Source organism: Crocodylus siamensis, chromosome 9 (genome assembly GCF_052110815.1).
Source record: "Crocodylus siamensis isolate JL-2025a chromosome 9, ASM5211081v1, whole genome shotgun sequence".
NCBI classification, from domain to species: domain Eukaryota; kingdom Metazoa; phylum Chordata; order Crocodylia; family Crocodylidae; genus Crocodylus; species Crocodylus siamensis.
Window position 1 is genome coordinate 54595305 of NC_143403.1, and position 25714 is coordinate 54621018.

General features: G+C 40.4%; 1 protein-coding gene across 1 annotated transcript in view; it reads left to right on the forward strand.

The window, feature by feature from the left end:
• Positions 1–25714, forward strand: part of CCDC60 (coiled-coil domain containing 60) — a 151423-nt gene that overhangs the window by 111642 nt on the left and 14067 nt on the right. The window contains exons 5-9 of the mRNA XM_090062608.1: positions 9079–9201; positions 11641–11745; positions 13336–13426; positions 15393–15651; positions 25032–25119. Of these exons, the coding sequence (XP_089918734.1) occupies positions 9079–9201; positions 11641–11745; positions 13336–13426; positions 15393–15651; positions 25032–25119 (666 nt within the window). The remainder of the gene's footprint in view (positions 1–9078; positions 9202–11640; positions 11746–13335; positions 13427–15392; positions 15652–25031; positions 25120–25714) is intronic.

Genomic DNA, 25714 nt, shown 5'->3' on the forward strand with positions numbered 1-25714 from the left:
TGACAGTCAGAGCAATTAGCTTGAGCACCTGGGTGATTCTGCACAGTTGTTAACTATGGCTCTGTCTGAATCCTAGTTGATTCACAAACCCCGACCTTCATGAACTATCTGGGTTCTACTGTATTAAACAAACAGAAATGTTACTGAATAAATCAGAACATTTTTTCATACAAACCTTTTAGTTCAGTGCTGGCCACTATTTTCATACAAGTGCAACTGTTCTATCACATATAGAAGTCATAAGATAGAATATATTGCATAAAAGCCTACAAATAGATGTGTATGTATTTATTCAGTTTCCTAACTATACCTTATTTTTAAACATTCAGATTATACCAGAGTTTATGCTTTCCTCTGGTTTGAACTAGATGCAAATATTTGGGATGCGCTGATGAAGTGACTGAATAGTCTTTCCTTTGAGAAAGGATAGCAATACTGGCAAAACTCTCGTTATGGAGACAGCACTTATATCAGTAAAAAATGAATTTGCCAGTATACATTGTATCATTTCTGCAAGCAAAAAGAAGCTATACAAGCAAAAACTCTTTTACAAAAGGTGTAAATGCACCTAAGCAAGAGCTTTGGCCCACACAGAAATACTGCCCAAAAATCACTCCCATAATCAGTATTGTTCTGTTGGCCAAAGTTTCTAGTGCAGACCTGACCAAAGACAGTAAAGTTGACATGAATGAATATTCAGTGTTTTGTTTGCCACACCCTCCATCTGATATTAGTTAAATGCATTTTTAGGTATGTTTTCCTCCCAAAAAACAAAAATCTGGAGGCTTAGGGTACCTCAAACTACTTCCTGATTGGCAAGTATTTCCTGATTAATCTGCCCATCTCCAATATATGTGGGATAGGATAAGAGAACACACTAAAAATAATGAAAGAAATGTACTCTGTTGGCAGACCTTTGTTTATTCATTCAAACTGTCCAATGTGAGTTATGCAGAGATTGGGTCCCTGCCAGTGGGTGTTAGTTTCAAGCTTGTCATGTTACTCATGTCTGCTTGTATGCAGCGGTAGGTGAGTTTAAAAAACTGTTTTCAGTCTATGTGGGAAATAGTGATCATTATCTGTTGTGGATATTTGCATCACTCCTGGCTATCAAAAGGCTAATATTATAAACTGAGTTATCAAAAGGCTATCAAAAGGCTAATATTATAAAATGGGAACTTGAGGGGTGGAGGGGGTAAGAAGGTCTCTAAAGCAGCTCAGTGACTTTTTTGGAGAAGGTCACGGGAGATAGAATCTAACTTCAGTGTTTCTTTTAAGGATTTGTATATACAGTGTTAAACACAGAAAGCATTGTGCTATAGATACCATCATGGACAAACGGCTTAGATAAGACAGCTAAAACTATTGAATGTAAAGTATTTTTTTTCATTTTTATTACTTGATTATCTTGTGTGTGGAAGAAGCATGCTATTGCTCAAACAGACCTTGAAGCAGAAGCTTTTAAGTGTAGTTTTAGCCAGAAAAAGGCTGTAAAAGATATCATGAGGTTCCAAACATCCTCTGAATTACTTTCATCCATGATTGTCTCCATTTACAAATCAAAAGATGATTTTGCTAGCTCCTAGCACCACAAGCTCTGCATGTTGTAGGAAAATCAAGCTGTGCTCTTTCTGCCTCTAACATCATAACCAAAAATGAATGTTCTGAGGGATTTTCCTGATAGTTTTCTGGCTAGTATATGAGGTATAATAAAATCCAGTTCTCTATTGCATAGATGTAATCATTTTATGGTTCAAAGATGTATACAAGCATTTTTTCCCCTCGTGTAAGGCTCAAAGGTACCCTGGAACAGATATATTGAGCCTGCTGTTCCTTTGTATTATATTGGTTTTATGTCATTGTAGTTCCACTGAAACCAAGGAGTTACACAAGTATAAAGAATACAATCAGGAACATGTATAAAGAGTGCAGTCAGGAACACTGAGTAAAAGAGGTGCCTATTTATTTAAGTATTTATTGGTATAATTTCATTTCTTATTGAAGGACTAGGGCCAAGTATAGAGTCAAAAAGTCCAAGGCTAAATTGATTCCATCTTTGTAGGTTAGTCAAAACTGCAGAGTTTGAACTGATAAGCAAATGAACAGACATTCACTTTTGATTCAAGAAATGCAGTCACATGCCTGCAGTGGCTCAAGCCAGAAGCTGAGGGGTGCTAGAGCACAGCTATCAGCCACTGCCAAAGTGGAGGGAACAGAGACACCTCCAAGGCTTCCCCCACTCCCTGCTGGGAGGGGGGTAGTAGAATTGAATTCATAAAAGTTTGAACAAGAATAGTTCTTTCTCTGAAAAATTATAAAGCAAAAACTGTAAACACAACCTAGGAGGTGTATTCACTTCCTCTTCCTGCTGCCCCCAAAGTCTCTGGGATTTGCAGTCCAGCATCAGAGCAGCAGGACTCCACAAGATTGCTTGTTACTTCCTCTTCCTGCTTCCAGGTGCCTCTGGGATTTGTAGTCCACAGTTGCAGCCAGCACAAAGTTTAGCAGAGCAGGGCAGGGCAACTCCATACTTGAGAGAGGATGAGTTTAACCCCCCTCCCTTTCCCCAGACCCCAGCCGGGGTTTGCCTGGGGGGTGGGGGCAGTAAGCCAGCTGCCCCTGCTCCAGCTAGGGAGCAGAGGAGCGAGCCCAGCCCTGCTCTCTGGAGCAGACAGCCCAGCCCAGCCCAGGCCTGAAAAGCATGCTAGGATGCTGGGGGACTGTGATTAAACTTGAACTAGGTAGGATTCTGGGATAGAAGTTTCATAAACCGGTTTGACCCAAATCAGTTAATTCTGATACTACATTCAACCAGGTTTCTCTTAAACTAGTTTCAGCTATTTTGAAACTGGTTTATGTGCACTGAAGGTTTAAATCAGTTTTTGCTCTCTTAAACCAGTTTATGTGTAACTTCTGTCCCTGGCCTAGGAATCTTTATATTGATTTAAATTGACAATGGATCAGGACCTATTGGCATACTTTAAGCATGTCTGACTGTTGATAATGGATGGGTATATTTAATTTAACCTTGTGAGGCTTATGACTAACAAATACAAATTACAGTTGTTTATTCTCAATGGATTATGCTGCTTAAAATCATGAATATTATGGGTTAATAAATAGCATGGATTAGTGCCTAACCATTAAGCAATAAATAAATCCTACCCAGTACCTTAAAAGACATTTATATTAGTGTCCCATGGTAGCAGAGTTATGGGAAACAGTAAGAATTAAATTAATTTCATACTCAAACCCAATTATGACTACATTGCAATACAAATGGTTATGCCCAAGAAAAATTAAGGTAAGTATTCCACACAGAAAGGACCAAAGTTATGTTGACAAATGGTAAATAGCAGATATTTAAATAATTGTTAGAATTCCGTGAGCCCATGAAATTCATCATAAAGCCACATCACAAAGAACCTATTAGAAATTAGATTATCTAATCTACCCTTCTCTCAGTGCAAGAGTGTTTCTTATTTTAAAAAAAAATATTATTTTTTTAAAGTATATATATATAAAATAAATAAATAAAATCCAGTGCATTAGATAATCTAATTTTCAGTTACCCCACTGGCAGTAATTTAGTTTAAATCATTCTTCGGTATACATTGAGAATCAGTGCTGATTTTGGATCCCTGTAATATTTTCTTGATAAACTGTACTGAGAAACTATTTGCAGGTGTTTCCAAAATGATTTGTTGCACATAAGCCTTCTGACCACATGGGTGTACTGTCTTTGTTTTACCTCTGCAGTTTCAGATGAAATTGTGGTGTAGTGATGGATGTTATTTTGTTGTTTTCTATTTAGAAAGGGCAAGTAATATGTTACCAAAAAAATGAAGTTAGTCTCATATATTTGATATTATTATAAATCAACAGTCCTGACTTCAGGCTAACGCAGCTAACTACCTCTCTGCTGTATTGATAGGACAGTGTCATTATTGTTATATATGTAATTGTGTTATCAGCTCTTTTACCATATCAATATTTTGTAATACACAACAAGCTCCCTGCCAGAAATAAGGAAAGAGAAGAGAAACATCTTTCCTCTTATTAAAGTAGAAGTGTTGGACATATGAGTAACTCCACAATATGATTGCTATAGTTTCTACTTTGATACTCAAACTTCCATTAGGACTGATGAAGAAGAGGTTCAAGGAAAAGTCTGGTTTGGGGAAACACGAAGCTCATGTTTTTGCACAGTGGATCCCAGAGATTTCATAGTCACATTTAGTTCAAAACAGCACAAATTTCCTTTGTAGAATTCACCTGTAATCTTTATCCAAAAGAGTCCTCTCCCAAAAGTCTGGTATATGACAGGATCTACCTATATATTTCATTGGAAGATAGTGAGTGTGTCTACACAAAACATTTTGCTGCACATTAAACTAATCTAATGCCCAATAAAGCATCACCATCTACATTTGTGTGGCAATTATTGTGCAGTCTATTAGCGTAATGCACCAAAGCAGCAAGCAGCAAGGGGGCAGGGAGAGCTGTCCCAGCTCAGCAGCACACCGCCTGCCAGGTCCCTATCTCCACATGGCTGGGAGGCAGCTGCCCAGCAGCTGAGACAGCTCTCCCTGCCCCGTGGACATTGGGACAGGTCCTGATCTCCACATGGCTGGGCGGCAGCTGCCTGGCATCTGGGACAGCAATCCCAGTCATCATAGAATCATAGAATCATAGAAGTAGGGTCGGATAGGACCTTGTAGATCTTCAAGTCCGACCTCCCGCCTGAGCGGGAGAAAAGACTGGACTCAGATGAGTCCAGCCAGGTAGGCATCAAGCCTCTTCTTAAAGACCCCCAGGGTAGGAGCCAGCACCACTTCCCTAGGAAGTTGGTTCCAGCTCCTAGCCGCCCTAACTGTGATGTCATAGTCTTGTAGGGATTGGGATCCATCCCAATCTCCATGGGCAGGCAGCTGCCCCACAGCCAAGACAGCTTTCCCTTACCCTGTAGCGGTCAGGACCAGCCCTCATGCCCCCTGCCAGCCTATGGATGGCACCCAGGGGACCCTGGAGATCCCCCTGGCTGCTGCAGGGGGGCAGAGCAGGGCAGGAGCAGCCCTAGGCAACTGCTCCCATCAGGAGCAAATTTGTTCCTAACAGGCACATGGTTTAATGCATGTGGGAGACCAGTTTAATAAATCTGAATTTTCAGTGCTGAAAAGTCAGGCATGTTAATTGCACATACAGATGGACCTGTGTTAACCAGAGGTAAACAACATCAGTCTAAAACAGTGGTCCTCAACCCATGTTCATAGGCAGTATGGTTCCTGCAAGATCCTCTGCCATTGCTCACAACCCAGAAAATTAGAAACTTAAAATTGAGGGCAACATAGAGAGCAACATATGCTGCTACATGCAAGATAATACTTGCTCCATATTATTGCCCATGAACCAGTGAAGGTTGGACACTACTAGTCTGTAACCATGATCCCTTTTCTAGTATCTCCCCTTATTAGGCAGAACTGACTAGGCACTAGTTTCTCCATTACTGAATTAGCTAAACCAAAGTATTTGATGGCACATTTATAAAACAGAGGGTATCTAGGCAGGATACGATCCCCTGAACCCAATGTTGAGATACATTTCCCTGTACTAGTGCATGTACCATAACAGTGACTGCTTTTTCAATTGAATAAATGTGACAGTTGAATGTCAGGGGCACACTTTTTATTTCTTTTTTATTCCAACTACACAAAAGCCTGTAATTGGCAGTAGGATGCTGACCCCAAAACTCTGTTTCATATTCATGAAAAGAATCTTATTCCAAAACTGTATTCAGTCTTCAAGAAAGGTGCTGTTCATAAAAATCTGCATAAGAAGCTTAATTTTGACCTTACCTGCCAGCTATACTGATGTGGCCGGTACCATTTCTGATTTACACCAATTTATCATGCTACTGATGGCAGCACAGCATTTTGTCTTTTCTTTTTGTGGGCCCACTATACTTTTTAGCATAGCTGTGTCCTTGGAGTACTCTGCTAAGTAGCCCAGAGAGAAAGCAAATTAGTATTATGGGCTTATGCACCTGAGACATTTCCTTGCTCCTGGTCTTTCTTTTTTCTCCTCTTCCACGATCATGCTGTTTTTAATGCAGCAATAAATGCAGGGCATACTTCTTCACACAGCTGTCTTAACTGTCAGTTTTGAAAGCTTGCTTCACCTGTTCTAAGTCTAACATGGCAAACGCCTTGACAGTCAGTAGGCTACAGAGCTTTATGTTTATTTTTCATGCTATATTTCTGGAATACTATCCAAGAAGTAATGTGTTCCTGGCCCAGAAATATGCTAAGCTACCCAAGGAATTCCTAGCTAAGTTGATCTGCCTCTTCTCCCTGTCATCTATGTAGATACATTATCCTTGGAGTGCCCTATTTTACAGTAAGAGGTGACACTGGGCACATCTAATGTGCCTTTTCATATGTGCATTAAATTTAGTACCTCCAATGTGAGATACCAAATTAATGCTCATTAGGCTTCCCTAATGTACGGTAGTGCATTTGCATGGTTTTTCAGTGATGCTGTATGCATAGTAGACTATTTTACTGCACATTAGCATAATTTCATGGTTTTTTTATGTGACATTTAAATGCGCAGTAAAATAATCTACTGCACACTAAAGCACACATATAGACATGCCCACTAGATATGTATATATTATCAAACCCAAAAAAATCACAATTCAAAGGCAACTACTGGCATTAGGCACTGATCCAGAAGCCGAATGGTGTATATTGCAAAAGTAAAACTAAAACCTCCAACTTTTAACAAGTCATGGTGCTCAGACCAAAGGTATCACTTAACTTCATGTACTGCACTCTGTCACTTCGATGATCTGCTCAGGTCCCTTCCAACCCTACAAACTCTGAAACTCTGAAACTTTGTACCCGAAGCCCTCCAGTGATGTAGTAAGTAATATTTTTGGTATTTGTCAAATAGGATGTTTTCTCTACTTCTCTCTTCTTCCCAGACAAAAACCCACTTATATATGGGCTCTTCTGTTGTTATGAAGTACTATAGCCTGTCATTTGTGAAGGCAAGGTTGAAGAAGGGTACCATGATGCCTATACATGTTCTCCGACATTCTAATTAGAATACATGGTGGTGGCAGGGGTGCTTTAACTAAAACTCATTAAACAAGCTTTAGTTAATGTGTTCCTGTGGCCATTTTGAAATGCAGGATGCTGAAAACATATCAGCCTGTGGTGTCCAGGAGTCACTCCAATTAAAAGGCCCACCCCTTCACCCCCCACTCCAGAGCATGTGTACAGATGCTCTTAAATTGGAAAGTGGTGAAGTTTGAAATGGTTTTGGTTTTTGTGGGAGCAAGTTCTGCACTCTTGCCTCTATCCCTGAGAAACCTCTCTTTTTGCACCAATGAACTTTACTGTTGAGTGAACAAACAGTTCTAATCTGCCAGACAAGTGTCATCATTTGAATCTCTTAATTATTCCTGACTTAAAGCTTGAAGAGCCTTAAAGATGGGAATCAAGAGCTTAAGTTTGTCATTTTGTTGCATGGGCCTCCAGCATAACAAGCAGAGGACATATCAGGGAGAGCAGGCAGGTCATCAGGAAGAGGGGAAACTCCTGTGAGTGCCCACAGTCACTTGACTGGAGGTGGTGGGGTGTAGAGGAGACCCTTAAAGCCTGTGCCTAAGAGCAAGCAGGCAGTCTGACTCTGCCAGCCAGAGAGTGAAGAGCTCCTACCCTGGAAAGCTGCACTGGGAGACTCTGCTGACCCCTGGAGTGCCTGCCCATGTATCAGTACGACACTGAAAGCTTGCTGCAGTGCAGATAGAACCCAAGACAAGGGGAAGCTGGGCAGACAGTGGGTTGGCTTAGAGTGCTGTTAGAGCCAGTGGGCTTATGTGCTTTTGTTTGAGTTGCACTGGTGGTTTGGGTGGGTCTGTGAAGGGTCCCATTAGCATGAAAGGGGCTTGGGGTCAGAGGCCCCAGAGCTTGCGGACCAGAGCAAGCCCAGTGCACAAGAAAGACCGAACTTGGGGGCCAGAGTGAGCCCGGTGCCCAAGAAGGACAGACTTTGGGGGCCAGAGCTGTGATTGAGGCTGGAGCCCAGAAGCTAGGTCCACCACAGATGGACCTGAGATAAGAGACCCAGCAAGAGTCAAGGGGCACAAGCTGAAAAGGCCAAGTCCCCTATAGGCATTGGGTGCCCTAGGAGCACATATGGGGAAGGGGGGGCCCATCCTGCTTGAGGAGAGGATTTGAGGCTAGCAGGATTCAGAGAAGGAATCCAGTGACAGACTGTAGGACTGGGACTGGCTCTAGGACCCTTGGGCAGCTTCCCTGCCCAATCAATTACATCAAGGCATGGCAGGTGAACATTAAGGCTAGGGACAGAAGTTACACATAAACCAGTTTAAATGATCAGAAACTGGTTTAAACCTGTAACAGAATAGAAGCTCAGTGCACATAAACCAGTTTCAAAATGGCTGAAACTGGTTTAAGATAAACCTAGTTGAATGTAGTATCGGACGTAACTGATTTGGGTCAAACCGGTTTACAAAACTTCTGTCCCAGACTCCTTCCTGGAGGCATGTGGCTGTATTTCCTGTATCAAAGATAAATGTCTGTTCCCTTCTGTTTCAATTTAGTCTGTGCAGCTTAAATTAAACTTGAAAGACTAAATCAATTCAGCCTCGGGCTTTTTGACTGTCTGTACCTAACCCTAAAGGGAGGGTGCCTTAGAGCCCGAGCTGGGTGGGTGCCATTTGGCCACCAGGGGCATGACAGGGGTTCTGTTGCATGGAATCCTGTTACATGGAATATGGGACCAGTCTCAAAGTCTTTTCACTACAGAATTTCAAAAAAAACTCACTATCTTAGATGCCCAGAGGATTTTAATTTACACGCCCAACTAAAGTTTTCAGTAATAGTCCAATCATATGCATCCCAAATTATGCTACATGAAAGTCTTCTAAAAAGAAGGAAAGAGGAAGGGTGGACAGGGGTTAACATAAATGAAGTTAGGCCATCTCATTGGTTCTATACATACTACAACTTTCACTTCTAATGTTTTTCTTTATCTTTCTTCCCATAGTTTCTTTTTAACAGATGGCCCCTTGCTGAGGAAGGCAGTGAAGAAGAAAATGAAGACGGTTGTACGACCTTTCACACCTGTCCATAACAGCCTCTTGGTTCCAAACACCTCTGAAGCAGCCATGTATGTTTTAAACAAATTTATTACCCACCCAATCTGAAAATGGAGTTTCAAGTAAAATGAGTCTGCTAATACATGAGCTGCCAGCATATGACTTGTGAAATAGCCAACATATTTCTGTGCAAGTATGTCTTTATGAGATGTACCTTAATGCATTTTGGAGGTGGATTAAGCTAAACTACACAAAGGAACTCAGTGCAGAATAGAAGCATCCATGCAGGGAGATAGCATGGACTATTGTCCTTTAAATTTACACCAAAGCTTATTTTGCAGTAGCTTCTCCATACCAATGCATTTGACAACTTGTTTAGATTCCAGTTGCACAAGGTGTTGAATGTCAAATGGCCACTATTTCTATTAATAGGAATTGAAAGCATTAAGCACTTTATAAGATCAGGTTTATAGAATTGTTTGACACACACATGACATGATACACTGATGGGTCAGGGCTGTATATCAACATTGCAGATGTGTTGAGAATAGTCTAGGATGCATGGGCTACTGAAAAATGTATACACCCCAGAATTGTTTTGTGCTAACACCTAAGGATCAGCTTTTGACCTCAGATACATTCATTCAGATCCCACTGGATTCAGTGGGGAGTATGCAGACAGATGTGGCTGCTTTTCAGTATCTTGAAAAAACACTCTTAAACATTTATTAGTTATTTTTTGTCTACCTTTCCACAAGAAAACCATCAAACCCCATCCAGTACTTTCTGCTGCCAAAACATTTTCCCATGTTTCCCCCAAATCTTTTACTTTATCATGTTTATTGGAACAGTTCTGAGAGACCAACTAAAGACAGGGTTTCTTGTGCTAGGCACTGTATAAACACAGAAAAAGTGACAGTATTGTATAATATGGATAGGCAAGACAGACAAGGGAGCGAGAAGAAAGGGATGTGTACTGACTTGGGAATGATACTGGCTTGGGAAGGATAATTCCTTTTCACAGCTTCAGAAGATACGAAATTTGGCTTCAATTCACATTAGAATGAAAACAAAACTATTTTTAAAGGAGTTTCATGAAACAGTATTCAGTTTCAGTCTTTCTCTGGAAGTAACCAGAAAGACTACCCTGAACCTCAGAAACTTTCTTATTGAAAAAGTCCTTGCAACCACTAAGTTTCTGGAAAGCATGCTTGATGTAAATGAAACAATCTTTTTGGTTGAAAATCGTTTCACTGAAAATGTTCTAATAGCTCAAAATATAACATGCAAACTGAGTGAACAGTGAGATGGTGGCAAATACCACACTAGTTCTATATTTTCCATTTGGTTTTGTTATTTGATTTCTTTCAAGTGAGGCTTTTAGGTAGATGGAAAGACAAAGATAGGGTTGGAACAAGAAACCAGTCAGCGCAGGGGGGAGAGAGTATAGAGTGTGAACTGCAGAACATGCATGCCTGTGGGGCCTTGCTTGAACTGCTTTCTAAAGCTGCACAGTCAGGTTGTGGCTCTGGATGGCTCCTCTGTAATTTTTTTCCCCACAAGCCACAAGGCAGGGAAGTAGATCTGAAGGACCTTGGGATCTTCCATTGCACAGTTCTCAGTCTTGGGCTTCTAGGGGACAGAGGTGGCTTCAACAAATAACCCTCTTCCCTAGTTCAGTCGTATGTATTTGGATTCATGATTGCAAAGCGGTGCCTGCCACTGTCTCCTAACTCTCATCTGTTAATATTCTTCAGTACACTCAGCCGTGTTGCCCAGTTCACCTCTCACTGTCATCATTAGAAACATGGGGATGTGAGTAATAGAGGCGATCTAGAATTATATCAGTGCAGGAAAAAGAAGTTTTCATTTTTTTAGGAAGTATTCGCAGAAGATAGACCTTCCAGGACTCTTGCATCCCAGTGTTCACAAGTGTAAAGAGAACTAGGGAGAGTAAAAGGAAATGCAGAGACTGTACAAAAGAGGGGAGATTCTGTTAAAGTTTAAATGCTGTCTTGAACTGTTTAATCATAGGAGAGTAGGGAAAAATCCTCCAAAGCATATGAGATCTAACTGCTTCTGCTAATAACATCCATCACTTACCTTCCTCTTTTTCTCTAGTTGGGTCATTACCCTACAGATACAGTCATAAGAAAGTGATAGTTTGCACTTACGTCACTGTATATTTGCACACCGAGATTGCAAGTTGCTTTAATGCACAAGATGGGGAAACATGTTCTGGAAACTGAGCAAGGATTCCTAATTCAATGCATAGAAAGGTAGAAGAATCCAGGAGCACTGATCAGTGTAAGAAGCTGTCTTCACAGAATACAGGTGTATTCGGTCTTTCTTCCAACCATGATCCGTGCTATTAATTTAGTCTGTATTTATTCCCAAGATCATTGTTGTTATTTCTTGTCTGCCAGAAATTTACTTTCTATGAAATTATCTGAGTATTCCTTCTCTCAACTTTGCAGTACAGCATGTTTGTTTTTTCTTCATTTTCACAGTGAACCCCTTTTTCGACAACTATGTGCTTTACACTGGCTTTTGGAAGCTTTGACTCTTGAACCTAACTGCTCTATAAAATCTGTGTTAACCTGCTGGAATCCGAAGTATGTGTGTATTGCCTGAAGTTTTTGATGGGATGAGACTTTTTTTATTTGAAATGTTATTTTTCTCTCTTCTGTTATGTAAAAATTGAGTGACATTATTACTACTTCTGGGCCACACATCCGTGCCAAATTTTGCACAGAATTTCCTGTTGGAATCAGTGGGGAGGTGTAAGAATCAGTGACATAGCATGGCCCTCTATTATTATACCCTGCAGCATTAACTGAAAGTACCTTGTGTTTTCCAAACCAAATGTACTTTTTTAAAATTATGCAAATTAATATATGTAATAATGACATGACTGCAGCTTTCCTTGCATAGCTGTCCCAATGAAAGGAAAAGGAATTTCACATGCACTGTGTTTATAATAGAATGCCTGTTATCTATTTATTAGCTATTTTTTATCAGCTGTTTATGACAACAATGGTATTTTTAAACAAAGAAATTACATCAGAACCTTTATATTGTTGTGTAATCAGTAGGAGATACTGTTTTAATTTTTTACATTTTCAACCTACAGGTGTAACAATGTTGAATGTAAATGTGTTTGCATTATTCAAGATGTTTTGCTGACTGTATACCTGAACATCAAACAGAACAATAGTCATGAATTAAATTATATTCTCTGATTCCGCAGAGCAGCCTCTTCAAGGCTGTTCTGTTTTTTCTCCCTGCATGATCAGAAATCCCAATGATACAAATAAGTACTCTGCTTTATATACAGTAGAGATGACAGAATAGCCTTGAAGACAGTTAGGTAGGTGGGATGGAAAGGGAAGATTCGTCCAAAATATTCACCCATAGAGCATAAACCAGGCAAGAGACCACGGGGTAGAGATGCACATATTTGTAAGCAGGTTTTACAGACAGGAAAGGAATATAGCGATTCAGGGCTCTTGGGATCAATTCCAGCTCTGTTTCCTGTACCCCAAAAGTATATGCCCCCTTCTGCTTGTATCTGATGTGGCTCCTTTCCTATCCTCCTCTTCTCCTATGCAACTCCCTCTGGATGCTTGTCCCCCCTGCCCATATGTATCTTCACAACTTTTGGCTTCTGTATTGCTTTGAAGCTTTTTTAAAAAGTTGATCTGAAGCAGATACATTGCAAGGAATGGTTCAGCCCAAAGAATTAAGGTTTGGCAAAGTTATAGGCAACTAAGTCTTATAAGGGGTTTTGGGTGACCTTAAATATTGGTACCAGTATAAGCTCCACCTGTCTTAAACCAAATTTGCCATTAGTTATTTGCATCCATGAAGTTAAATCACTTTGGACCATTTTCTACACTGCCTTAAAATATCTGGAAATAGGAATGCATGGACACAGCTGAGAATATAGTATGGTCTAATGAATCTGTGGTATGTTTGTAGTACACAAGTTCAGCTTTCTTAATATTTTTCTTCATTTTTGACTATCAGTCACTCAGAGCTATCACACTTGTGAGTTATCACTCCCCTCCTTACAAGTGAAGATAAATGTCATAACAGAGATCGGCCACCATTTATTCTCTATTTATTGCATTTCTAAAAAGAACATGTTGTAATAAAAGCAAGATTCTGGAAACGGAAAACTCATTAAATTGTTTTTCACTTAGGGACCCTGGTGGCAGTAAAAGTACATTAAAAAAAATCAATAAGGAAAAGACAGCAAGGTACAGATGGGAGCACTTTATCGTGGACACAAAGGTAACTTCATTGCTAATTTCTGCTTTATGACCGAGTCTAACTTTCAGAATATTTGTTTTCTCTGTTTTGTTCCCTAATGTTACTCCCTGATTTGATATTTTATGTTCTGGAACTTGTGGCCTCTTGATACTTGGCTATCTGGATTTTAAAGAAAAAATATTTTGACAATGGATAACAGGAAGACCAATATTTAGCTATTTATAGGACTGAAACTGTGGTGTCAACTTATGAAGTAGTGATGTTGTTGGGGGAAAACATATTGTTAAAAAATACTTGTGGGTACCTGAAAATATTAGCCACTTTCTTGTATTTGCTCCATATCTTACTACCAGGAGACTCAACCCATCTAATCCAATCTCTAATGATTAGTCCTTACCCCAGTAAGCACTGAAGAGGGTTTGAGAGTTACTCAGTGAAGTGAGATTTTGACCATCGAGTTCTAGTTTGTTTGTTCATTTTAGGAGTCTCATCTTGGCAACTTCCTGGAGTTGCCTGGCTTTTTTTTTCCTTAATTAAAACTTAATAATTACCTTGGAAAATAAAATCCAAGTGCCAAAGCCAGTACAAGTAGTAGAAATCCAGGGGAAAGCAAAGGGAAAGAGAAAATAGAGCCATTTAGCTGAAGGGCTTTGTAAACAAAGAAAAATTAAATCATTAACTGAGAAGAAATGAAACTATAAAAGACAACTTCAAATTATCTAAAGGCAGCATACTGGAAACCTTTGGTACTGTTCTGCTGAGATAACCCATATTTCTTGAGGCAATGGTAAGAATTCTCTCACTTTTTTTTAATTACAAGTGTATTTGCATTAAAACAAAGGGAGTTAGAGTTGGCTAGGGATTAGACCAGGGGATTTGGAAACAGGACATTTAGATTCTGTTCCTGGTTTTGTATTGGCCATATAGTGTGTCCTTCAACAAATTACCTAACTTTCCTATTCTTTACCTTGCCCCAAAAGAATATGTCCAAGACATAATTCACAACTTGGAATGAAAGTTTCTTTAGAATCTGAGATATCATCTCATGGGCTTCATCTGCTCCTATTCCACACCTGAAAGTTTGTCATGTGTGACATCACAGCTAGTAAATATGATCTGATAATCAGAGGAATATGATTTCAGAGTAAGCAAATCAGTGAGTACCAAGTGTTCCTGAACATCTAAAAAGACAAAGTTCATGTTTTCATGCAAATATCCTTTATGGTAAGAGAAAAGAGAGGGGAGACATCACTCAGCAAGTCTTATAATAGTTGGAGATTTTTCTAAATAGAAGGGTTTCCAGGTGGTGTCTATTTTTTTAAAGTTAGGTTTCAAATCATCAAAAGCCAAAAAATCCAAAGTGATGCTGAAGCTGATGTGTCTTCATGCAGTCAAGTTGCTGTGTGTGTTGTTTTTCTTCCCACCTGAATTAATGACAGAATTGCCTTGCTGTTGTCATTTATTTGAACATTATTTAAACATGGTGTTTTATATTTGATACGAAGCCTTTGATCGAGATCTGGATCCCTGCAGGGGTATTTGCCATGTGAGACATACTGTTCTGATTATCACGCCTACAGATTTCAGTCTGCTGAAGTTTCATATTTCTGACACAGGAAATTCATTTCTCAGGATATGTGGTAGGGAAGAGGAGGAGGCTTGAACATTTATCACCACAGTGTTGACCTTTTTTCTCCTTAGAGGTGAAAAAGTTAAGGATTTCTTTTATTTCAAACCTCTGTGAAGATTCAGTGCTACTTGTTTACAAATTATATTAGTTCATTAATATCAAAGCCATAACCAGGGAAGGAGACTTCTCAGTGAGTAGCTTGACTAGCTATTTGAATTCACTGCTGCAAATTGTGGGGTACAAAAACCCCCGGAGGACTGCAGTATTGAAATGAGATATGGAAATACAGTGTACCATGCCTATCAGACATTGTCACAGAAATCCCCTCCTTTCTTTTCCTTCTTCCTTCTGTGCAAGAAATCCAGCCAGAAAGCACCACGTATTCAGCTTAGCAGGAAAACAAACAAGAGAACATCTGTCATAAGCATCTCTCGGCTTAGTGGTCCGTCATCTTCCCACAGCCGAACACCTCCTGGCAGCACACCTTCCCTTGTCCCCAGCTCTGAAGACTATGCCAATGTGAACACAGCTCCCTCTGATGGTACCAGAGAATTTGAAGATAGTGAGTCGATGCAGAGTAAGCAAACCAGAGAAGATGAAGAGCCTGTTAACTATTGTAAGTTGCCCTTTTTGGCTGCAAATAAAAATAGATTTGTTTCAATAGTTACTTAGGTTCGTAGCTGAAATACTCTCCTGGCTATAGCACACACTTGTGTTACTTTGGCTAGGTCACTTAACCTCTCTCTTCCTTATTCTTTCTGTCGGCACAGTAGAAGAACTGAAATGCAGCTTCCTCACAGGCATTAAGAACTGTAATTGTTAAGGTTTGTGTAATGTTTCAGACCTCTAGATGGGTAGTACTATAAAAATGCAAAGCGTTTATTATATCAACCACCAGATCACAGTTTTCCAATGAATTACTTCTATGTGCAATCAAAATTTCATTCACTGGATGCTCAGCAAATCACCAGAGATCAGTAAAGTGTCATTTCCATTGAGCAATATTTACCCGATGAGCAAATAGGGCCAGCATTTCTTTATGGGAAAACATCGAAGTTGCAAGTTAGACTTCACTCACCTTCACATGGGAGCACAAATTGGATTTGTCCGCCTCAGTGGATATGGCCTTCAACAATAGTGTTCTGGGGGCTGCATTATAAGTTAAGCTCATCTCCATCTTAAGTTCACTTACATGCCAAGAGCACTCTCCATGCAGGTGCTTGCTTTTGTGATGAGGTACTATAGGAGAAAATTATTTACTAACGATTCAGCTTGTTGTATTCTCCATATTCCGCCTACTTCCTCCTTGGAGATTAATTTTTAGTGGAATTGAGTTTTATTTGTTAGATCAGATCAAACTCTCACTACAAGCAAATATTATGTGTCAGTAGATTAGCACATTCTATTATTAAGCACAGAATATATATATTCTGTATTATTACAGAAATAAAACCTGACTGGCAGACTCAGAAGTTTAACCTCCCCTGCTGTACTAAAAGGTAAAAAGTTTTGCCTAGAGTAGCCAGTAATGGAACGAATAGTTCAAAAGCTCATTCTGTATTTTCATTTGAGTAATTCTTCCTATGCAGAAGCATTCTGAACCCATTATGGACAAGTTACTAATAGATGTGCCAATGTTCAGGAAATCAGATTATTCAACTGGCATATGACCCATGATTCTGTGATTGTCAATAAAAAATGACAAAATTGAAACAAATTCTTCAGAAAGCAACTGATCCACTAAAATTCTAAAATGAAAATACTGATGTATTTAATATGAAGTTTATAAAACTGTACATGTTACTTGTGAATTATTATTGCTGCTGTTAATAGCATATTTTGTTTTATAAATACGGAAATATTTCTTCCAAAAATGACTTGTATCTAAAATATAAGTAAAAGCAGTACAAAAAAGAGAGGAGGAGTAAAAAGAGTAATTGTAGTAAATAGTCCAATGTAATTATCAAATAATTGCACTAAAATAAATACAGTGCAGAGATTACAGTGAAAAGGGCTATGAATGCCACAAGACACACAAAATGGAATCTGACTTCCCAATCTCAAATAAGCTGTGACATACAGTCAGCCATTTTAGAACCAGTTGGGAGTCATAGATCATTGTCAGCTTGCTTTATACTAAAATTGCAACATTTGCAAAAAACACCAAATGGGAATAAATAGCAGGAAGGAAGTATATTGTTAATGAAGCTTGTGTCAGGAAATTGAGACTATTAAAATCAAAACTTTCTAAATTAAAAAAAAATGTAAAGGATTCAGCAGACCAAAGCATGGGTTCCCACAAATAGGGAAGTGTCAGTGAATTTCTAATTGGACAATTAAGTTCTGGCCTTTCTGTACATCAGGAAGTGATTTGTGTAAAAGCTGGTGAGGTGGCACATGCAGCTGGCATAGTGCATTCACAATTTAATTCGAGTTTGGATTGGGTGCAGAGATTTGTGAAGTGGCAAGGCTTCTCATTACACAGGGAAACCTCTGTATGTCAGAAGCCTCCTAAACAATTTAAAGAGAAACTTTTATAGTTTAAGTGTTTTATTATTTATATATTGTCATCTGACAGCACCAGCCTGGACATATCCAAAAATGCTGACCAGGCTTCCGTATTTTTCAACATGCTGAGCAATACCATAGTTCACAAAATGGGAGAAAAACAGGTATGAGGGATCACAAAAGGAAATGAAAAGCAGCAGATAACTATAATGCTGTCTGTGACAGCAGACAGCCATAAACAACCTTTGTATGTTATCTTTGAGCACAAAAGCTGGCCAAGGGAAAATTTCCCAAAAGGAACTTTTGTTCAACTACAGGTAAAAGAATGGATGACAGAGGAGCTTACGTTAGATTGGATTCAAAAAGTATTGTTTCAGCCGTCTGGGTCCCTGGTAAAGCTGAATTCTGTGTTTGTGATGGATGCTTACAAAGGACACACAACTGATGTATTTAATGACCACAAAACAAACCTGCCTGTTATCCCAGGTATAATGACATCACAACTTCAGCTATTGTAGATCTGTGCAAATAAGCCTTTTAAAGATATCACTTAAAAATCTTTATCACAAAAGACTTGTGAATGGCAAAAACCAGCTGATGGCAACTGGACAAATGCTCCTTGTACCTCTTCCAATCCTGGGTGAATGGATTTTTAAGGCATGAAATTCACTGACAACATAGCCTGCGAGGTGTTCCTTTAGAAAATGTTGCATCTCCATCTCCATGAAATAGAAAATGATGTTGTTTGAGAAATATCAAGTGATAAAGAAGACTCCTCAGTCTTAGAAGATGAACAGGAGAGATTTGCCCTGTTACATATATAGCATTTCACTACAAAGAATTGGGGGTGCCATGTTTTACATACTGCAGCTCTTAAATGTAAATATGCAGTTTTTTATGCTTTTTTAAAGTTTTTTGCTTTTTCTTTATTTGTTTGTTCTTAAATTGAGAGCCATAGAATCATCACCAAAAAAAAAGAAAAGAAAAGAGGGGTCTGGAAGGGACTTCATGAGGTCTTCTAGTCCAACCCCCTGTTCAAGGCAAGATCATGCCCATCTAAACCACCTCATCCACATGTTTTTCTAACTTGTTCTTAAATGCTTCAAAGAATGGGGAGTCCACAAACTCTCAAAGTAATCTGTTCCATTGCTTAAGCATCATCCTCGTTAGAAAATTCTTCCTAATATCTAGCCTAAATTTCCCTTGTTGCAATTTAAGACGTTATTTTATGTCCTGTTCTCCCTGGCAGCCACAGAGTCTATCACCATCCTCTTTATAACCACCCTTTGTATATATGAAGTTTGTTATAAATCCTTCCATCAGTCTGCTTTTCTCCAAATTAAATAATCCCAGTTTTTCCAACCTTTCTTTGTGAGTCATGTTTCCTAGGTCACTAATCATTTTTGTTACTCTCTGCTGAACTTTTCCCAGTTTGTCTACATCTTTCTTGAAGTGTAATGCCCAACATCGGATTGAGTACTCAAGGTGAGGCCTCACCAGTGCTGAGTAGTGTGGATGAATAACTCTATTCAGAAAACATACATTCATTCTTAAATTTGAGGGTTATGTGTGTTCAGAAGAATGCAGCATCTATTTGTAATACAGTGGGTACACCTACACGTGCACTTTACTGCGGAGCTGGCTAATTAGCTCCACAGTAAAGTGTCACCAGCTACATGTGTTCCTGTATTCGGACACAGGAAGTTAAATAGCTCCACTGTAGGATAGTACTGTCCAGGGCAAGTACTGTCCTACAACAAAGTAGTTACATGCGCCAAAACAAACATGTAGATGGTAATCAGGACTGGCTAGGGCACAAGGGTGCAACAATGAGGGGGCTGCCTGCGGGCTAGCCCCACACTGTAACACCCTTATGCCCCAGCCAGCTCCTCTGCAACATGTTGAACTGGAGCAGAACAGCCCCAGGTTGGCAGGCTAATTCCTCTGGATCCCTACCTACGGGGGCTGCCCCTCCCTAATTCAATGTGCTGCAGTCCCAGGCTGACATGTAAACTCTGCGCCTAGGAGCAATAAACTCTGGCGTGCGCTGCACCAGAGTTTATCGCTATGTGCTAATTGCACATGTGTATGGACCCAGTACCATCCAAAGAACACTAAGGCTTCAGTATGCTAGATTCTGTACAAACATATAGTAAGAAACAGTCCTACAAAGTGCTTACATTGTTAATAGACAAGGCAGAAAGGGAAACAGAGAAGTGACTTCCTCCCCACACATGAGAATACCACATACAACTCTCCCATTCTAGTGCCCTACCCAGTGGATCATCCTGCTTCTTATGGAAAGCAAGGTAACCAGACAACACTCCTCTGTGAATTATAGACACAACATACATACTCTGCACAAAAATACTCCGAATCTCTGCAGCACTCAGGGTGTATCTACACATGCATTAGATCCAGGAGCAGTTTACTCATGAGTAAACTACTTGCAAGTAAATGCTTCCAGGCAGGTATTTACACATGCAGAGAAACAGGAGCAGATTTGCTGCTAATGCAGAAAACAGCTCCCGCTTCCTGAGGCCCTGCAGTGGGCCTCTGCCACCATCAGGTGGAGCTCTAGATCCCCCCTGGGTGCTAGCCCAGAGGCTGGCAGGGAGCACTGAGCCAGGAGACAGCTGTGTCCTGGCCAGAGCTGGCACATTGCTCCCTGTCCCCAGGGACTGCCTGCTGGAACAGGGAGCTCCTGGCCCTGGCTTCCTGATCAGGGCAGGGAACTTGGAAAGAGCTGCAGCCGTGGGGCAGATCCCCACCCCCTGCCTCAATCCACCAGTGGGGCAGCTGGCATCTAGCATGCAGCTAGCTGCCCCACCATTATATTGGGACAGGGGGCTCGGACCTGCCCCACCCCTGCAGCTCTTTCCAAGTCCCACACCTTGATCAACCAATCAGGGCACAGGTCCCTGAGCCGGACAATTCCTAGTTCCCACTCCACAGTGACAGGGCAGGGGCTGGGGAGCTGTTTCCTGCTCAGCTCCATGATCATGCAGCTGGGTGGGGAACAAGCTGGGGAGCCTGTTTCCTGCTCAACTCCATTATGGAGCTGGGTGGGAAACAGGCTTCCCAGCCCTCATCAGCAGGAAGCTCCCAGCACCAGCTCTGCAACCATGGGGCTGGCACTGGGAGATCCTTATCTCCCAATGTGAGCACCACAATCGCAGGGCTTGGACTGGCAGATCCTTAACTCCCAGCACAAGGTCCGTGATCTCAGAGTTGGGGGCTTGGAGCTCCCTGCTGCTGGGGGATGGGCACAGAGTCCCCACCTTGGCTCCACTGGAGGAGCCCACTCTGGCAGTAGGCAGCTCCCAGGGACAGGGAGCAATCTTCCGCCCCCTGGTGACTGGCTGACTGGGAGCAGATTTGCTCCAAGTCAGGCATCTACACAAGCGCTTTTGCACAGTAACTAATCACAGGTAAATTTGCTAAGGTTTACGGAGCAGTAAGCATGTGCACATTTAGACACACACGCTTACTGCACAATAAACTATGCTACTGCACAGTAAAGCATCTCATGTAGCTGCACCCTTAGGAACTGTATTCTGAAAGTAAATGGAAATTTTCCAGCAGCTCTAAGGACATATTAAAATGCACTGGGTGTTTAGTTTTTGTTTTCTTTATTTTTTTTACAACATTAGTTCTGAAAATCTATGGTCCGTTTATTATAGTTGCTCATGTGAACTATTCTGACATTACATGCCATTGCCTTTATGCTCTTGGGGAGCGGGAGAGAGACTTGTTGACAACCAAGCTTAAAAATGCTGGTGCTTTTTCCACCAAAGAAGACTTTTGAGCTGGTATGGAATTTTAGCATTCATATAGTAGGTGAAGCTTTTGGCATTGAAGAATAATTGAATCTGTATACACTCTCTCTCTTGCAGCCAACAGTGGAGGCGATTTGAAAATTCAAGGGGTTTTAATTTCCTAGTTTATTTACCCTTGACATTATTCAGTCAACCACTTGACTTCTGCACTATTTCTCACCCAGCCTTAATGTGTAAGAATGTGACAATCCTAGTTCTGCAAAAAAAATCATTTAAACTGACATTTATGTTGTCACCATTGGGCTTTAGGGATAACGGCCCACTGGGATGAATAGGAGGAATTGCCACTTCAGAACAGTTGTTTCAGGCTGCCTGTTTTCAGGAACAAGAGGACACTGTAAACCTTTGAGATAGAAAATGAATGCTTCACGGCTATAATAGCTGGGAACTTTCTTTGAGAAAAATAAAAGCTTCATTGTGGGGGTCATCTATGCAGCAGGAGTTGGAGTCTGTGGTGAATTCTGTGGCTACAGCATCATGTTTAACACGGGGTCATGACTGTAGGATGCTTCATGGGCAGATTAGGAACTAGAATAAAACAGCTCAGTCACCCTGTAGCCTTGTGTTCAAATAGATTAGACTTTCTATCATCCATACAGATTTACCTTTGAGACACTACGATCACTTAAAAAGTATATGGGAAACACCGTGTGGTAAAGTAGGCAACTTAGCAGAAAAAACTGTGCATATTCCTTACAGAGGGTTTTTATTTCACTTTAGAAGTGAGTCTGTAATTGAATATGAAGTCATTTACCCAGCCATAATTTAGTTTGTATTGTAGTGTACCTGCTGCCATATAGCACTTACTTCCACAAGTTTGATTTTCAGCGCTGCTGGTGGGGTGAGCACTACACTTGTCCAGAGGGTCTGTAAGTCACATCATGCTAACACATTATACATGGAAGCTGCCATCCTCAGGCAGAGTCTTGTGGCTGTCTAAATTATTATTCAGTCTCCATCTAATCAGGCAAAGGCTCTATAAAAGTAGATTAGTGTTCCAAGCGTTCTTTCTTTGCCACATCTAAAAAATTCTTTTAATGTGTACAGACTGTGTGATCCCTGCTCTGAATAACAAAGTGCTAAATGTAAGCCTGATTTTTCATTTTTGCTGCATAATGAAGTATTTGTATGTGCAAATCATTTCAAATGACAGACGTTTTCTTCACCCTCAGAAAAAATATGCAGGAATATTTAGAGGAATTAAATACTAACAGGATTGCATCTGCCAAAGCTTTTTAACTGACAGTTCAGGCTCCCAGTTTCCACATTTAAAAGTGGGGGTTTTATATATTTGTGCAAGGGACCTTCATTTTAATGCTCATACTTTAATTTTGAGCTTTTCCGTGGAGTTCACCACTCTAGAATCTGAATCCCTCACATTTGTTAATAGATGTATCCACCATAGATCCCTGTGAAGTAGATAAGTAGTAGCACCCCCATTTCACAGATGTTCAAGTGAAGCACAAAGATTAAGGGGCTTTTCCAAGTGTGTGGGAGTGCGTTACAGATATGTGATCATAACTCCGATATCTGGAGTCACAATCCAGCACTTTAACTGCAAGGCCATCTGCCTTTGCAGTTTTGTCTTTTCTAGTAATACTAAGCTAATACACAACGATGCTGTAAGGATTATTATTTCCACAGTATTTGAAATTGTGTAAGTTTCTGGTCTTCAGATGGGGAGTTGAGGTAGAGGAACTGCATAGTGTCACACACTCTTACTGACTTGAGTAAGGCCCCATCTATAGGTCACATTTAAGACATGATTAACCAGTTAATCACGTCTTTAAGCGGTCACCAAGCCACATGTTCAATCAGTTAATGGTGTGATAAAAAGAGGAATAAGCTACAAAGTTATTCCACAGAATGTATGTAATAACTTTGTAGCTGCTTCCTATCATACCATTAATTGAACAGGTAACCAGGGACCCCTGTAGCTGGGAGCCTCAGCAGGTAACAGGGCTCCCAGCCACAGCTGATGCAGTGTCCCAGCTATGGGGGTGCTCCGGGCACCCCCAGGCTAGGACACCACGTCAGTTGCAGTCTCCCAGCTGTGACAGCTGTGGTCTCCCAGCTGTGGGGGTTCCCGGAGCACCCCTGCAGCTGGGACACTGTGTCAGTTGTGGTCACCCCAATGACTGGAAGCCCAGGTCAGGTTTTTCCCAGTGCAGGGGGAGCCTAGGATTGGGTTCCTGCTGCACTGGCAATATGGCATGGAAGGGATCTGATTCGCAATCCCACAGTTGCATCTCTTGCTAAATACTTGTGGCATGGCAGGAGGCACAATTGCATGGATCATGCATCAGATCCCATTGCACCTTTACCTGCATGTGTAGAGGGGCCCTAAGTCATGGAACCCAGCTTTCTTGCAGGATCAGAGTCACACAGTGAGGAATACTAGTACAAATTGCGAGTCACTATTAGAAACTGTCTGGATTTAAGCTCCAGAGTTTCTAACCAGGGGCTTATAACTCTTGAAAATCAAGCCACTTCATTTAGATGCCTGCATCTGAATATAAGAACATAACTACTGGCACTTATTTCTTGTAATCTTATCTTGTTAGATGTTGTTTGACAGCATGTTAAGTCCATGTATGCACTCTAAACCTCCCATGCAATATTTGAAGTATGCATGGTGTTTCACAGAGAAGGAAAAGTCCCTGTGCTGAGGAATGTACTGCTGCATTCATTGACTTGAAAATTCAGCATGGTAGGACATATTCAGCACCTTGTGGGAGCAACTCAAAATTCTATAAATAGCACAAGGACTGATGACAACAGATGACAGAAGGTGTGGCATTAGGGAGTGAGAAGTGGGGATAGTGCTAAAATGACAAAGTAGTGTTGATCATCTTACTGTATTTCTTGCATGGTTGTGTTCAGTATTTGGTCATCAAGGCTACAATGGTCTAATGGTAGAAAGCTTGTAAAAAGAGATGTTTGAGAGGAATTTTGAAGAACAATGACTTCATTAACGACCTTGGAGGAGAGAGAGAGAGAGGCTGTTCAAGAGAGATGGGGAAACACAGGGGAATTAAGTCACAAGATGAAGAAGTGGACAAAGGCAGCATTAATAAAAGAGATCATCAGAAAGAAATGGGCAAGATACTGTGATAATTGGATAGGAAGGTAGAACCAAAGAAGTATTTTTTGAGGGTGAATTATTTAAATATATCGTGAAAATGAGAGATAGATATGGAATTTAACATCTGATAGACTATATTTTCTTAAAGAAGAAAAATATAGTGACAAAGTCAACTAAGTATGACATATTGATACATCTTTTGGAATGAAAGTAGGGATCTGAATTTCATCTGATACAGTTTATTATAAATATTGATTAATATTAACAGAGTTGAATATTTTCTTATTTGTTACTTATTCCAGCACTAAAAGAACAAAGACCTAACTTCGACAGGTGGCTAATGATTTTAGGTTCTGTTTTGGGTGCTCAGCATGAAACATCCTAAAGGAACCTGGTTATTCAGAAGTACTGAATATCAAACCTTTTTAAAGGTGCTTCAGGTTGGGCACTACTCTCCTCTGACCATATTTAGAAATTGAGGCCAGTGTATACAGAAATCCTTGCAAAGGAAGGAAGGATTGCAATATCTAGTTGGCAGATTTTATTAATATATTTTTTCATCAGACTTACAGAAGTTACTTCAGATAATACATGAAGATGTGGCAAAACAATTTGATGCAGAGGATTTGTCTAAGAAGACTAGACTGCAAAGGTATGTTACCTGATTGGCTTCCACAAAACTGAGAGAGGAAGCCTATCATGATGGAGTTTACACACCACTATTTTTCCAGGAGAGTGACTGCTTAAATTTGTCATTGTGTGATATGGACATTCCACTGTATGGGTGGCAGAATTGCCCGGTTGACTGTATTTTTCAGGTGGGCCTGTCATGAATTTTTTCCTTACAACAAGAAAACAATTCATACAACACCTGTAAAAACCATGTACAGAAGCTTTACAGAGAAATAGGTCATTTTATACTCAGTTTCTTAATATTTTTTTATGGATCCACCATTACATTTTCTGTAGTCCCTGTGTAACATTTCCAGCAGACCTTCTATTATTTTACTCTCTAAAATTATCCCCAAGTTTTAGAAATGTTCAAGAGTAAATGGTGAGTAAAGGCGGATGTCATTCATAATCATAATGTTATTGAAGTTCTAGGGCCGCTTCAATTAACCTCAAACTGAACATTTTCCCAAAATGTGAGCTATTACAGGCATGCAATGCCACTTCAATCAATGGGAGGCCCCCTGGCTGCAAGACAAATAAGTAAAGAGAGAAGGACAACAGCAAAGACTGCAATT